The 16,852-nt window shown below is 39.9% G+C and overlaps 1 protein-coding gene across 4 annotated transcripts in view; it reads right to left on the bottom strand.

The window, feature by feature from the left end:
* TEC (tec protein tyrosine kinase) overlaps positions 1–16,852 on the bottom strand; it is a 136,724-nt gene that overhangs the window by 36,519 nt on the left and 83,353 nt on the right. For all 4 annotated transcript variants that reach the window (XM_024746659.1, XM_024746658.1, XM_024746661.1 and 1 more), the window contains exon 3: positions 1,616–1,720. In XM_024746659.1, coding sequence (XP_024602427.1) covers positions 1,616–1,720 — 105 coding nt within the window. The remainder of the gene's footprint in view (positions 1–1,615; positions 1,721–16,852) is intronic.

Here is a 16,852-nt window from a genome sequence, read left to right as displayed (position 1 = left end):
AAAAAAAAAAAAAAAAAAAAAAAAAAAAGATAGCATTCCTTCCTGATCTTGTAAGGGGTCACATGACCCACTGTGATGCCACTTAGATCTGGAATATGTAAACTGTCAATAATACGTCATACGATGTCCAGCCCTCTGCCTCAAGAAACTTACATAACTGTGTCTTGACTTCAAATGGGCAGAATAGTTCTCAGAGCTTTCTGAGATTCTCTTCCCAGGTTATAATGCTCAAATTTGGCTTGAATAAAATTTTCCATTTCTTTCTTATATCGACTGATTAATTTTTTGTTGACAATCCCTTCTCATTCACTTTAATCAAATAAGTGCAGTCAAACAGCAATGGGAACACCATAGAACAAATACTGCTATATTCTGCTCAGTGATTAACTCACCCAACTAGCACTGTGCTGGGACTACATGAGATACAAAAATAAATCAAATACCTTACTACAAGACAGAAAATGAGATGTGATAAAGAAGTAAAGATAAAGCTCTAAGAGGGACGTGGGGCTGTAGTTGCCTCATTTGGCCCATGACTTTCATACCTGTGATACTGTGATTCACAGTAAGAAATATATATTTGGTCTCTACCCTGGTTCCTGGCACAGAGCACCTAGAAAACTCTTGGAATTTCCTGTGCTGAGAATGATACGGGTGTCTGTTTTTATACTAATAAGGTGACTACTGGAGAGCCCCTAGGGATGGGGGCTGGTTGCCAGTGAAGCCAACCCCATGATTAGAGGGTTGGAACTTTCAGTCCCACTACCCCCCACCTCTGAGGAGGGGAGAGCAGCTGGAGATTGAGTTCAATGAGTTCAATCATCAATGGCCGATGATGTAAACAATCATGCCATGTAACGAAGCCTCTATGAAAACCCAAAAAGGAGCGGGTTCTGAGAGCCTCAGGGTTGGTAAACATGAGGAGATGTCCGTGGACAGATGAATAAAGACAATTGATACACACACACACACACACACACACACACACACACACACACAGGAATATTATTCAGCTTTAAAAAAGAAAATCCATCCACTTGCAACATGGATAAACCTGGAGGACATTATGCTAAGTGAAATAAACCAGACACAGAAAGAGAAATATTACATGACCTCAGATATAGAATTTTAAACAAACTCTTAGAAACACAGAGCAAAAAAGTGGTTGCCAGGGGCAGGTGAAGGGGGGCAATGGGGAGATGTTGGTCAAAGGGTACAAAGTTTCAGTTATGCAAGACGAATGAGTTCTGGAGATCTAAAGTACAGCATGGGGACTACAGTTAACAACACTGCATATATGAAATTTGCTAAGAAGGTAGCTAAGTATTCTCACCACCAAAAAAAAACAAAAAAAGAAGGGAAGAAAAGAAAATGGCAACTATGTGAAGTGATGGATATGTTAATTGGCTTGATTGTAGCGATCATTTCACAATGTTTACATATACCAAAACATCAAATTGTACACCTTAAATATATACAATTCTTATGTGTCAATTATACTTCAACAAAGCTGAAAGAAATCAATCAACAAAGCAATGACAGGAAACACTAACGTCAAATAGTAAGCATGACTAAAAGCCCAGAATTTCACTGTCGCAAAAATATGCCAGCTCACCTGAAATGGATATTTATTTTGACAGGGAATGACACCATCATCATTCTTCACTATTTCCACACATCTGATTTTTGACACATCAATAAATCCCTTTCTGTACTTTTTCTGTTAAAAGAAAAAAAAAAGAAGGAGAACCATTCTAATCATAAGTTAAGGAAAAAATGTTATTAATAATAATATTTGTTTTAAAAAATCACTGATTCAAAATATTACAATTTCCTTAATAATTATCTAAATCATGTCTCCCTATATTGTTAAAATTATTCAAAATACTAACACTATGAGGATTGTAATCAAAATAATTAAGTCCTTTAATTTCCAAAGATGAAATCGCTGCCCTTGCCCTCCTCCAAAAGCTCTAGATCTGTTTAGAAAGAGAGTCCCTTTGATAGTGCCTTCCTCTCAGACACACACTGCAAATTCTTCAACTTCTTGATGACAGCCACCCCCTCTCCCCCGAAAAAGAAAGCATCAGAGACCAAACCAAACACTCAATCACAAATGCAAACTCCACCAGTTACATCTTCCACTCCAGCACACAGAACTCAGGAGGATGTGAGATGGACACAGGGCGCTCACACAAAGCCTCCATCCAAGAGTCTATGTTCGAATTTTCTTTTTTCTTTTTTTTTTTTTCCTTCCCTATTGCCCTTCCTCCCTGCTCAATGCAAATCTCCCTACAACAAGTAACTAATGACATACCAAGACTCCCTCCTCCGAATCATTCACAGTCTTGAGCACAGTAATCTCACATCTGAGAATTTATCCCAGGGAAAAATCCGGAAGATACAAAGTAGTATGTGCAAAGATAACTTGATATACCATATCCATTAAAAAGTATTACAAATACAATGAAGAAATAAAAAATGTTTATTGAATTATATTAACGGATACATCCCACACAAAAAGCTGTATAAAGACTAAGGTTATTTTAGGAGGGGGTGTAGATAGTCATATGACAAAGAACAGAAGAAAAGTAGAGAAATGAAGATGAAGAACATTGGATTATTTGGGGTGACCCAGCCCTCCCCTGGCCCTAGTCATTCAAAATTGCTTCATCTAATACTCTGAAACTCCCCTCTGGCCACAATCTTTGGGGTCCCTATCCTGCTCCCAGTAACCAGCACTGCATCTTCATTGTGACCATGTGACCTTCAGACCTGCCAACCCTCCCAGGCCATCAGCTCCCATGTGACATCTGGCTGTCATTATCCCCGTACCCCCGGCATTTCTGTCAGCCCCCAGTTCTACCCACACCTTTTTCAACTCATGCGTGCCTGGCTGCAGAAGGTCACGAAACAATCCTAACTGTCCTCTTTGTGCTTAGCCAGGCCTTCGCTGCTGTCCTCAGGTCTTCTGTGTATCTCTAGTGGAGAGAACCTGGTGGCCTCCATGGAGCCCACCAGTCTCATCAGAGCTACAAACCCTTCCCATTCCCCTACTTCATGGAGAAGAGAACAGCTGTCCCAGGAGCACACCCCCAACTTCTTCCTTCTGCAGGTCTAAAGCACCCTAAGATTTACCCTTTTTTCTTCTCTGTCATTCTGCCTCTATGAGAAGGTTAAAAGGACACAACAGCTAAGGACACTGTAGTGGCACTTAACAGATGTCATTTCCTTTCATGCTCACAAAATTCTCATTTTACAGATGATGAAACCGCAGCTCAGACAGGTTAAACACGTTACCCAAGGATCCCAACTGAAAGCTGGGATCCTAAAGCTCCCCAGACCTTGGATGTCCCAGCTGCAAACAGGTGACAAAATTAATGGAGCCAAGTCCCTGAGGGGGCAACCTGGATTCTGAGCATGGCCTGAGATTTTACTTCTCCTGCTTATAGACACCTTCAGGCCTCTGCCATCCATAGCAAGAACCTTCTTCTGGCCCTGCTACTGCCCTAACTCTGTTCTTCCCTTGCTGAAAGAGAGATTATTACACCACCAGTCTTCATTTCCTTCCCACCCACTCCTCCTTAACCACTTGCGATCTGCCTCCCCTCTCGCCACAGTTGCTAAAGCTGTTCTCAAAACCACCACCAATGACCAAACCCAACAGCCTTCGCTCAGCTGTCTTCTGCTCAAGCTGTTAACGAGGCATCTGGGGGTGCTCCACTCTCTTCTCCTGCAGTGGCCTTGACTTTAGGTCACCCAGGCTTTCCTTCTGCCCCTTCCACTCAGTTTCCCACAGGACAACACCTGTTCTGTGCCAGCAACTGTGTCAAGGAATATATCAAGTCCCTATAGGAAAAGCTCATTTCCTGAGCATATGGTCCAAATATTGTGCCATTTAATCCTCAGATCCTCTGTGAGATAACTGTTATTAGACACATCTTACAGAAGGAAGAAACAAAAATTAAGTCACTTGCGCAAGTTTACCTGTGGGAGAGACATACACAGCAACGTTATCATCCAACGTAGTAAGTACTGAATATAAAAAAGATGCTAAGAGAACACAGAGGAACCAAGACTTACATGATAATTTCAGAAGAGAAATTCTGATAATATCATAGGGAGGGAATGAACAGCACAGCACATGGGATGAAAAACACATTCCAGAATGACCTAGGTTGCCTCATCTATAAAATAGGAATAATAATAGTATCCACTTCATGGATACTATTAGATAGTTATGAGAGTTAAATGAGTTAGTATTTGCAAAGTGCTTAGAAGAGTGACCTGTAGTATCATATCTATGAGTGTTTGCCAGATAAAATAAATAAGTAGAAAAAAAGGTCAGTGTGGCTGAAGGACAGGGTACATGAGGCAGGATGGAAAGGTGAGCAGGGGCCAGCTTGTAAAGAACCTGCTGCACAGTGCCAAAGGGTATGGTCAGACAGGGCCACCTACCCTGCTCCTGGGCCTATGCCAGTTAGTGTGCAAAAGAAACTTCCAGAGCGCCATCCTCCTATTAATAAGTCACACGTGTTCACCATAGAAACCTTAGAAAATACTAACAGCACAAAGAAAATCAAATGACCCTGAATCCCCCAACTCTGCAGAAAATCCCTGTGGACATCATGGAGTTTTTCCAGACACCGCTCTGGGGTCATTTATCACCTACTGGCTCTCTTTCTTGAGCAGCAGACTGTGGTCGGCTTCTGAGATGCCTGTCTCCACTCACCCCTTGCCCCTGTGACTAAAAGCAGCTGTCAGATGTCAGTCAATCCACACAGGAAAATTTGAGATGATTGGTATACTGGGCTGGTTTATGCCCCCTAAATACATGTTCCATGATATATTGTATTATGCTAATACTTTGGCTTATTAATCCAAATACTTTGCTATGAAGTTTGCAGATAAAGGTTCACGCTTAAGTTGGCCATTCATTATTTTACCTATCCTGCCAGCAAACACTGATCAGACACCAAGCACAGCACTGTGTGCCACAGCTTCAACCTTATGCAAGGGGGTTGAGGGTTCCCTCAAGAGGAATTCCCAATTATATGGTAGGTGGAAGGGGAAGAGGGGAGTAATTCATCATCAAATGAAGACGAAGTCACGCGCTCATGGTATACTATGGAGTGAGACAGTGATTGGGCCAGGAAAAGCTGGGGAAGTTTTTGGGAGGAACTGATATTTTGGTTTTTAAAGGATAAGTAGGAGTTTTTCTTTAGAGAAAGTGGAGAAGAGAATTCAGGCAGCAAAAACAACAAAGCACTGATTTAGGGAACGGGAAGAAATTCATTGTGGCTGAAGTTCAGGGTGGTTCAGGGGAAGTGTAGGAAAGGACACCAAAATGGTTATTTGAGACCAAATTAGGAGGAGGTAAGTAATGGCTGTTTCACCCATTTGTAAACCAGCTTAAATGGGGAAACTAGACAAAGAGATGAAATATGACTTGCTTAAAACCACACATCAACTGAATGGTAGAACTGGGATTTAGGTGAAAGAGATCCTGCCCCCCTGGGCAAGTCTTACAAGATACACAGTTTTCCTTTCATTGCCAGAATTAAAATACTTTTTAAAGTATCAATAACAATCCTAAATTAAACTAATTTTTTATAATTGTATACAAATATCCAGGGCTGGCCCCAGGTGTTATCTACAGAACACCCAGCCTCAGGTCCTCCTTTCTACACCCCTCTCCCAAGGCATCCTGAGACCCATTACACGCAGTAAGAGTTTCCCTCCAGTATTACAAGGATCCCTCCCTTTCCCTTATATCACAACTTTTGTTCCTAATGTGGCTATTCCCAGCTGCCTGCCACAGAAGAAATCTACTGGGTGAATCACCTGTGCATTGCAAAGGGACCTCAGGTTGGGCGCGTGAGTTTTGGAGGCAGGCAGATCCTGAGCCCAGCCACGCTCTGCCTTCTCTCAGTTCCTCTGTCTTCAGGAATAGGATAATACTCCTCACTTCACTAAGCTATAAGCAGGGATAAAGATAAGGTACGTAGGTGCTCAGTACAGTGTCTGGCACAGGGAAGTCACTCCCTAAATGGCAGCACTTACTATTAATTAGTCTTCACAACAACCCTGGGAAATTGTTTGGAAACTGAGCATCTGAGAGGTAACGAGACTGGCTAAGAGGCTGAGCCAGAACTGAACCCAGATCTCTCAAAATCACAAAAGCTTTTACCTGACTCCCGGTCTCTCAAGCCTGAATATTTCTGGACTCTTATTTTAGAAAAAGAAAATTATTTTATGTCAAAACCTAATAATTACAGAGCATTCACTCTGAGCCAGGCACTATATGCACCTCTCACATGGTAACTCAATGAATCTTCACATAATTATGGGAACTCTTGTCACCCCATTTTACAGATGAAGAAATCAAGACTTACAGGGTATAATTAACTGGCCGAAAGTCATACAACAAACCAGGACCTGAACTCTTAATTCCAACCCTGAATTCTTAAGTGCCACGTACACTTTAGTAACTTCATACCACTTAACTAAGTACAAACATAAACTCAGTGGAAATTTCTCATGCTTATAACTCTTAACAACTAACTATAAGACTGTTAAGAGTTCACAAGTTGAATGCAAACGAACTGGACAATAAATAAGATTTAAACTAACAGCTTACTTGACTGTGATGGCTGGGGTGTTTGCTGGAATTGAATCCCTCTCCCCAAACCAGTTCGCCTGGCGTCCTCAGGCTTGCAATACTGTGTGCCATGTGATGGCCTCTTCCTCCCCTCTCTTACTTCCAACTATCGAAGTATGCACATCTGTTTGCACACACGCTGTCAGCCTATCATTAGGCCTCCATTTGGTCCCACTAAATTGTTTACTGTTCAGTCAGCCTCTGTTCTTTCTCCATAGGACACAACAATTAAAACAGACCATAAATACAAACCCAAAGACGGCTGCTGACGTGGCATGTTTAGTGACAAGGGACCATCCAGAGAATACAGACAAAAGGTATGTTATATACAATAAAATATCAAATAGAATTCCTAGATCTTGCAGTCCTCAGCAGACGGACAGCACCAAAGCTTACTACTGCCATTCACTGTATTCCATCATGATCATTTCTTCACTCAGCCACATTGATTAAAGATTGATTCTGGCTTCCTTTCTTCTACCACCAGCAAGGCACAGAGGTACCAAAGAACCATGATAGAGACTTAAAAGAGTTCTAGTCAACCCTTGAAAAAAGAAAGAAAATGATGTATTCTACCAAAAATCTCCAATGAGCCAAAGGTCTATTTTATACACGAAGGTTCTTTTCCCTTTCTACTCAGAACAGAGTTAAAAGAAAGAGTTAAAAGAATGGGCCTCAAGTGCAGCAGGACCCATTAATCATGAGAAAGAAAGAAAACCTCAAGATGGATATGACTTTTGTGTGTGTGTGGATACTGGGAATAATTTTGATGTAGATCTTTCTGGTATCAGGAGAAGCAGAATAAATAAAATAAAGTCATTTCCAACTCGGTGATTCTATGATGAAACATCCCCTCTTTGCTAAGTACAAAATTCTAGTGAAAAGCAGAAGAAAGCAAAACCAAAAACATGGCATCCTAGTATTGTTTTCCTCCCTTTTAATCAGCTCATAATAATAACTGACATAGTGGCTTTACATTTTACAAAGTGATTTTACACTAAGCAGACAAACACATAAAAAGGGTACTTTAACATTAAGCCAGCAGTTACATACATAAGCATGGCTTAATTATGAAGATTATGGTTTCTAAGATAACATCCAGAATAAAAAACAGGATAAATTATAAGGAATCTGAAGGCAAAAAATTTCATCTTCTAAATCACATAATAATCTTCATATAAGATTGTGCTGATCTAGGTAATTATAAGGTTTCTGGAGATAGTTTTTCACTGTATTCAAAGTTAGAGTTTTTATTCCCCCCTGAGTGATCACTTACTCTTATGATTTTTCTATACTTCTGGCAACCCTCATGCCAACTCCCTTCTGCCACCCAAGGGAACTTTTAAAAACTAATACCAGGTATGTTTTATTATAGTTGAAAGCAAAACTTACTAATGTAAGTATTTTCAAATAAGTCTAAAACTGATTTACCTAGCTTAGTTCTTTTTTTTTAAAACAGAGTCACAGATTGATTTATTTATTTATTTTTGGCCACGTTGGGTCTTCATTGCTGCGTGCGGGCTTTCTCTAGTTGCGGCGAGCGGGGGCTACTCTTCATTGTGGTGTGCGGGCTTCTCATTGCAGTGGCTTTTATTGTTGCGGAGCACGGGCTCTAGGCACGTGGGCTTCAGTAGTTGTGGCACATGGGCTCAGCAGTTGTCGCTCACAGGCTCTAGAGCGCAGGCTCAGTAGTTGTGGCACATGGGCTTAGCTGCTCCGCGGCATGTGGGATCTTCCCGGACCAGGGCTCGAACCCGTGTCCCCTGCATTGGCAGGTGGATTCTGAACCAGTGCGCCACCAGGGAAGTCCCAAAAGTGACTTTAAATACAAAGTCAGAAGTTATTAGGAAAGAAACTTGTCAAGTCAATTAACTTTTAGAAATATTTATGTGAATAATACATACAACAATTGACTTTATTGCTAGACTCAAGGCTCTCTTTACTTACCTACATGGACTTTTTTTTAACTTACTGAACATGCCAAAATATTGTGAGTATTGTTTAATATTTTAACACAGCAGAGTCAATGTGTCATAATGGTTGAGAGCACACCTTCATTGTCAGGCAGACCTGCATTTAAATGCCAGCTTTGTGGCCCAATGCAAATTAATTAACCTCATTTAGTCTCTATTTCCTCATTTGTAAAACAGGGTTATTAAAATAACTTATCTCCTAGATTATTGTGAGGATTAATTGTGATACACTCATAAAGCACTCGACACAATATCTAGCCCATCGCAATCACTAATATGTTATTAGTATAATTTTTTTGCCTTTAGATAAAAGATCTCTAAAATTGTTCAGCACTTAAACCCTTTTTTCCCACAAATATATCAGAGGATTTAATGGAGATATTTTAAATACTTTACTGGCTTTTACATTGTGTCTTTAGGTAACAGAGCAATGCTTCTCCACTCTCTCCTCAGAGGAATTCAACAAACACTCCAAGAACTCAAAAAATCTAGGAGTAGACAATTAAGCTATAATGCATAAAATATTGCAGAGCAAACTAGGGAACTAGGATCATAGCAGAAGCACTCTTTCTCCTGAAATAAAACAATATTTTAAGAAGCTATGTTTTAAGAGTCATGTACCACAATGTTCATTGCAGCTCTATTTACAATAGCCAGGACATGGAAGCAACCTAAGTGTCCATCAACAGATGAATGGATAAAGAAGATGTGGCACATATATACAATGGAATATTACTCAGCCATAAGAAGAAACGAAATTGAGTTCTTTGTAGTGAGGTGGATGGACCTAGAGTCTGTCATACAGAGTGAAGTAAGTCAGAAAGAGCAAAACAAATACCATATGCTAATATATATATATATGGAATCTAAAAAAAAAATGTTTATGAAGAACCTAGGGGCAGGACAGGAATAAAGATGCAGACGTAGAGAATGGACTTGAGGACACCGGGAGGGGGAAGGGTAAGCTGTGACAAAGTGAGAGAGCGGCATGGACTTACATATACTAACAAATGTAAAATAGATAGCTAGTGGGAAGCAGCCGCATAGCACAGGGAGATCAGTTCAGTGCTCTGTGACCACCTAGAGGGGTGGGATAGGGAGGATGAGAGGGAGACGCCAAGAGGGAAGAGATATGGGGATATATGTATATGTATAGCTGACTCACTTTGTTATAAAGCAGAAAGTGACACACCATTGTAAAGCAATTATACTCCAATAAAGGTGTTAAAAAAAAGAGAGAGAGAGAAAGCAGCTATTTTTTAAAGTAATTAGGCCTTATCTATTGATTACCACAGAAATGCAGGAAAAGTCCAGCAACTACTTAGGACAATATTTTCTGAGCATCTAATATATGCTAGAAAATGTGCTAAGCACAAGAGACATGGAGATTAAAAAATATGGCCACCATATTTACCCGAGAGAAATGAAGGCATCTGACCACACAAAGACTTGTACAAGAATATTCACAGAAGTTAACTGGAAACAACCCAAATGTCCATCAACAGGTGACTGGACAAACAATGAAATACTTCACAGTAATAAAAAGAAATGCAATATTGATACAAAAGATGAATGTATTTCAAAATAATATGCTAGGTGAAAGAAGTTAGCTTTTTAAAAAGAGTACATGCTATATGAGTTTATTCTAAAATTCTCATACATGCAAACTGATCTATAGTGTCAAAAATCAGATCAATGATTACCTAGGGATAGTGGGAATGAAAGAGGAGGTATGAATTACAAAAAGCATGGGGAAATTTTGGGGGGTAATGGATATGTTCATTATTTTATTGTAGCGATAGTTTCACAAGTGTATACATATATCAAAACTCCTTAAATACTAAAAATAGCATTTTCTTTGCTGTTTGTGTTACAAACTACACAATGAAGTTAGTGAGTTTCAAATGTTATATTAGTCATATTGATGCTTATATACATGTTTAGCCACAGGTAGCTACACCATGAAAATGACAGTAGCTCAGTAATATAAAATAATAAAAGTCACGTAAGTGTCATAGGTAGATTTGTATCTGGGTTTTTTTCCCCAGAAAATATTTATTGTAAATTATTTTCTACTTTGGGATAAAAAATATTTTTAAATTATATTCAAACTATATATATGTGTGTGTGTGTGTGTGTGTGTGTATATATATATATATATATATATATGCCAAAAATTTCCAGTGCCAGGCAGAATACTCATTGTTCCAGCAGGAGGAATAATTCGATACTCTAAACTGCTGAAAATCTTACAGTCTCCTTACGTGATCTGTCTCTGGTGCAATTCCTATGACAGTACAAACAGTAGAAATTTGATGGATATTTTTCTTATTTCAGTAAGAAACAGGAATGGTTAAGGGAAAAGCTACTTTTTCTTATGTCCTATAAAAGGACAAAAATTCTACAATTTTGATAAAGTTTGTTAAATACCTGGGAATAAACTTTATAAGAAATGAGTAGAACATATATGAAGAAAAATAGAAAACCTCACTGAGAGATATAAAGGAGGATTCTAGGTAGGAAATCTAAACAACCATAAAAAAAACCTCCTCAAATAATATAATTTAAATACATGCAGTTAACTGTATATTGATTATAACCTCAGTAGAGCTGAAAAAAATATGGCTGCTGCCATCAGGGACCTTGACATCTGGGAACATTTGGAAACTAAGAAATTCTTTGCTAATAATTTAGTGTTACAAATCATAGACTTAAAAAAGGAAAACCGCAATGACAAAAGAAAAAAATAGGTATAAAAATTAAGCAACATAACTTCATAATGGGCCAGAAGTAGGCAATCAATAAGCTCTCAATTAAATAAAGGCTCTGCCTTAGAATTTATTCTGATTTAGAAATAACTTATCCATTCACCTGATTCATCGAGTACTAAATGAATTTCTGGTTAAAAAATAAAATTAATTTAATACCTTCCCCCAAAGCTGGTGCCCGGTCCTACACTCCTCTTTCTTCCTGTCTCATCATCTGCTTCTTCGAGGCAGGCGTGGTAAAGGTCACCAACTGGAAGGTCAATGAAGACACACCCACCTCCTCCTCAGCACCTGGCACGTGGCAGGTGCCCAACAACTTTTTGCATAAGTGCATGAATGAATGAGGACATGAATGAACAGGAGGCGATTCAGCTAAGTGGACAGGAGGCCTTCCTTAGGTCTGATTTCACAATATCCAGTCACAGCCACCAGTTTTCTGTGACTATGCTGCTTCAGAGAATAATTTCGGCTAGCTTTATCTCTGCCCCTGCTCTCTCAGACATATGCCATCCCAGGGGGGCATAGGCATGCCACAAATCACCAGGACCTAAGAGAGCCTTCCTCTGCCCCTCTGTTCAATCAAAGCACACTGCTGCATGTGTGAATACCAATTAACAGAGTAACTGTCACGTTACAATCCTCAGAGACACAACTCTATCAAGGGACCACTCCTCAACCACAGAGGTGGTAATCCCTGGATATGTCTCTGCAAAGCTCTGCCTTTTTTGTTTGTTTGTTTAAGTAGGAAAAGAGAAGAAACGGAGAAAAAAGAGAGCAGGAAGGTCCTTTAACCTAGATTTCAGTTCTCAAGTTTCTATGGTTAACAGTGACTAGTAGAACTTTGCTTCTGTACTAGGGATTCTGTGTGCGTGTGTGTGTGTGGATGAGAGGCTCTCCAGTAGACACTTCGTGTGTTCAGGGGTTTTTTTTAATGACATTTTATATCTTTATGAAAGTGGAAATAACTAGAATTACATGAAAGTGATCTCTTATCAAGAGGAACTTGGGAGACAGAAGCTCTGTGAGTTTCTGGTGGATGAGAATTACAGACAGCAAACAGGGCAAAATAGAAAATTCCATTTCCAGGATGGATGGTAGGTGGCAGAAGCAATTAGTAATGCCAACACACGAGGCAAACTCTGTGGCTTTCGCATGCGGTATGAACCCACAGCTGCAGCACGAGTAGGGGTACGATTCTCATCCCCACTCCCAATATCCCCATCATGACCAAAGGGATTGATGAATCCAGAGAAATCACAGCCCCAGGAGTGGGAAACCCCTGTGGCAATTGCCCCACAGCCTCACACTAGGAGGCTGACCCGTGATATATATGCAGGACTGGGTTTCTGGGCAGGGAAAAAGCTGGGAGGCTCATAGCCTCTTGGGAAATTGACCTCCACACTGTCCACACCAGACCAGTTCCGCCACTAAGAAAAACCTGTCTGCTTATCTGATGTGAGTGGACCACAAAGGTGTTTCCAGACAAGTATGAACTGGAGATGTGATTTCTTTAACACTGAACCGAGCTCTGCTAGGGTCCTGCAAGACCAGAGCATTAGCTTGGTCTTTAAATAAGCTTCCACTGGACCATATACAATATTTCTCTAGTTTTCTCCAGTGTTAAAGGGATCACCCTGCAGTTTGTTTTCTAAATACCTTTAAAATATTCAACGGGCTATAACAGTAGCTTCCCTAGACTGCTTGCTGTCCCTGAGAAAGCGACATCCCTCCTTTTTTTCCTATAAAGATAATCGGTCGTCCTAGGAAAAGTTCCTTCCTTTTGCTTCTACTGGGGCCTAGAGGCTGGGGGTGAATGGGAGGAGGGTGAGCAGGTGGGCGTGGGGAGAAGGAATCACCAGGAGAACAGCAGCAACAAAGAGAAAATGTGTATCTTGGATTGAGGTCTCTCATAAGGAAAGATGAACTGCCCATCAATTCTCCCCACAGTAAGATATCCAAAGAGAAATATACAAAATTGCCTAGTTCCACAGGTTTCTGGAGGCCTAACAGGTGCCAGTCACTGCTTTTACTATGGTTTCTATAGGGATATTCACTTTGTGTTACAATTAATTTACGGAAAACTTTGGTAAAACGACCTCTTAATTGCAAACATTCTACAGATAAAATTATTTTTAAAACAATTTCTTCCACTAACTGGGTATGCTTTATGACATCAAGGAAGTTCTGTTGATATGTTTTGAGGTGTAATGATAGTATAAAGGTTAAGATGGAGACTCTGTCTTTTGGAGGTGGATACTGAAGCATCTGTAGAAGAAATGGTATGATTTCTATATGATAATGAGAGTGGGAAGGATTTGCTACAAGATAATGGAAGTGGGGGGAGGGAGTATGACTGGGGGTTATTTGGCTGAGTGCTGGATACATGGGGGTCACTGCACTATTCTGTCTACTCTTGAGTATGTTTGAAAAGTCTAAAATACTTCTTCCCATCACATTTTAAAAAATCCTGATCAAAGCAGTAGTTGGATCTACTTACAAAAATTTTTTGTGAGAATATAGAAAGGGTCCATTATAAACGGGTAGAAAGTACAGATGGGCAAATTGCTTAACTAAGACTACTAAAGCTTTAGCTATCCTTGTGGTACTGTGTTACACTGGATTCAGAAGAAGAATCAACGCAATCCCTGATGTTCACACAGTGCTCTTAGAGGTCATGTTTATACAGCTCCTTGCATCCATCAATCTCTAAGTGCTCCAATTTTAATTATAGATCTACTGATCCTGATCAAGTAATGAGTTATTTAGCATCTGCATTTTACAATTAGGTAAATGGGGCACTGCGGTTAAACCAATTGATCAAGGGCAAATGAAGAAGATACAGAACCCTAGGCTGCACTGCTCTACTCTTCATTGACTATCACAGCTGGGGGCCGTAATTAAACTATTCATCCCTCTTAGTCTGCTATTGCTAATACAATTAACCCTCAAATAATCTAGTAAAAATTAATCCATGTTGCAGAATACATGGCCATTCTAAGAGATGCTCCCCAATGCCAAATACAAGATCCTCACAGCCTAGCAGCCAGGCTATACTCACTGTGAGCCCACCAGCACCTGTGACGGGGCGTTATCTGGTTGATTTTCTCTGAGGGACCACATTACACCACCTAGATGGCAACCAGCCTCACAAGGCTTTCAAGGAACTTGTAGGAGTTACTGTAGCAACTCCAGTGAGTATATCTGAAACCACCATATTACCAAGCACAGGCTTTTAAGTGGATTCAGAAAGAAAGGTGGCTTTTCTCATCAATTCACTAAGGTAATATTAGGTCAAACCAGAAGAAACTGCTATTTTTGTTGTCAAAAATGATCAAATATTAGTAATTTCAGATGGTTCCATTTAATAGATTTGTACCCTTAGAACATTTTGGTCCTACTCACATACCTCACACTCTGAAATAAAAGCAGCCTGTACTTTTTCTAACTTCTGCATATCATAAATGCAGTTATCATTTGTGAAACTCTTGTTGGGTATCTGATGTCCATAATAGATGGGTAGGGGAACAGCACCCACCTGGTGTGCTCACCACCAGCACCCAGCACAGCCAGAACTCAATCAATATTTGGTGTGGACAACCCAGGAAAATGTTGGAATTATAATTAGATTTAACTTAACCAAATTAAAGCATCAGACAGTTAATCTAGAGTAAGCTCAATTACTTCAAATCACACACTATTTCAATTGCCAAATTGATAGTTATTTCATTGTTGCAGGTTTCGTGGATATCACAATTGTGCACTTCGTAATTTGTAAACTTTTCACTCCTAGTTATGAAAGGAAGTAGGTCACAATGAATAGTTTATGTCCCCAAATCAAGTCTTACATTCCATACACAGGATATGAAACAAAGTCTGGAATTAACCCACATATCCTCAGACCTTTCTATTATCTCCCCTACACCTCCTTACCCTTCCAGCTCTCACAGTCAACATTTACATAGTATCTGCTCCTGTTCCCAGGAATTTCCAACTGATTGGGAAGAGATGATTATTCATAAGGCAGTGTGAAAAGTTCTTTCCCGAACAAAATGCAGTGGGACACAAAGGAAGAAGAGGTTAATTCTTCCAGAAGAAGAGTCAGAGAAGGCTGCACGGAGAAGGTGTCTCTTTGAGCCGACTGAGCCTTGAATCATGAACAAGAGTTTTCCAAGCAAAGAAAGGAGAAAAAGTATCACCAACAGCTAGAACATCATAAGCAAAGGTGTGTGGTTACAAAAGAGCACGGCAGATCTAGGGATGTCAGTGTACCTGTATGTTCAGAGGTACTGAGGAGGAAAAGTGGAAGAGGCAGGACAGGAGGCTGGGAGGGTGAGAAGGGACCAGATTATGAAGGGCTCTGTATATAGGGCTAAGGGGTTGCACTTAATCTTCAAGGCAATGAGGAACCATGTCCTGGAATGATTATATTTTGGCATGCAAGGACCCAGGCGGTTAAAAACACAAAACTAAGCCTGGCTCTGTTACTTGGTGTGCTGTTCTTCTTTGGAGGAAGAAAGCTGGGTAGCTTTTGAAAAACAAAAATGAAAGGACAAACCATTTTTACTTTGTTTTACATATCTTATACCTCTTCAGACTAAGAAACAGCAGGACTCTAACAAAAGCTTACTGCTTAAGAGCAAAGACTGGAGCCAGAATGCCTGAGTTTGAATCTCAGCTCTGCCACTTACTTGCTGTGTCTCGTCAGACAAGTTACTTAACCTCTCTGTGCTTTAGTTCCTTTCGCTATACCATGGGGTGACTAATAGCACCACAACTTCATAAGTTTGTTGTAAGAATTAAAGAGTCAATTCATGTTAAGCTCTCAAAACAAAGCTGACAAATGGTAAATGCCTGATAAAATTAGCTATTAATATTATTTGAAAAAATATTAGTCCTTAGGGAAAATAAAGGAAAAGTCACTAGTTCTGTTAAAGGAGAGACCCTCACACCTACCTTCTAGACCCTAGGAAAGATCTTCTGAGAACTGATGTCAAATTTGATTGTATCTTAGAAAATAAAATGGCGTGAATGAGATTCTTCCCTGGGTCATGACAAATATCAATTCCCTAAAACTACAGGAGGATCTACTAGAAATGACCAGTATCCACCAACATCCACTCTTTTCATCCAGAAAAAGAGATTAACCTTTACTTCATAGGTCTGATAATTCTGTTTTTAAAAAGGACGGTTGATGCTTCATGTGACTGTGCTATTTTTGCCTTTTGAGGCTATTTTAGCTGTCTTACAGTATGAAACCAATAATGAATCAGCAAGTGACTATATACGCACTTCCTTTTTACGTTAGAAACAGTTGATCTCTGGTAACGCACAAGCCTTTACACACAGCAGCAGAGAACACCTTTGGCCAAAAATTTCTCTTCCTTCAAAGTATAATAGTAGTATTACAAAGGAATACTTCTACCAGTTTCTTAGGCTTCCTTGAGGGATAA

Source organism: Neophocaena asiaeorientalis, unplaced genomic scaffold, assembly GCF_003031525.2.
Source record: "Neophocaena asiaeorientalis asiaeorientalis breed wild unplaced genomic scaffold, Neophocaena_asiaeorientalis_V1.1 scaffold19, whole genome shotgun sequence".
NCBI lineage: Eukaryota > Metazoa > Chordata > Mammalia > Artiodactyla > Phocoenidae > Neophocaena > Neophocaena asiaeorientalis.
Note: the sequence above shows the minus strand (reverse complement) of the source record. Positions and strands in the feature narration are given on the sequence as shown.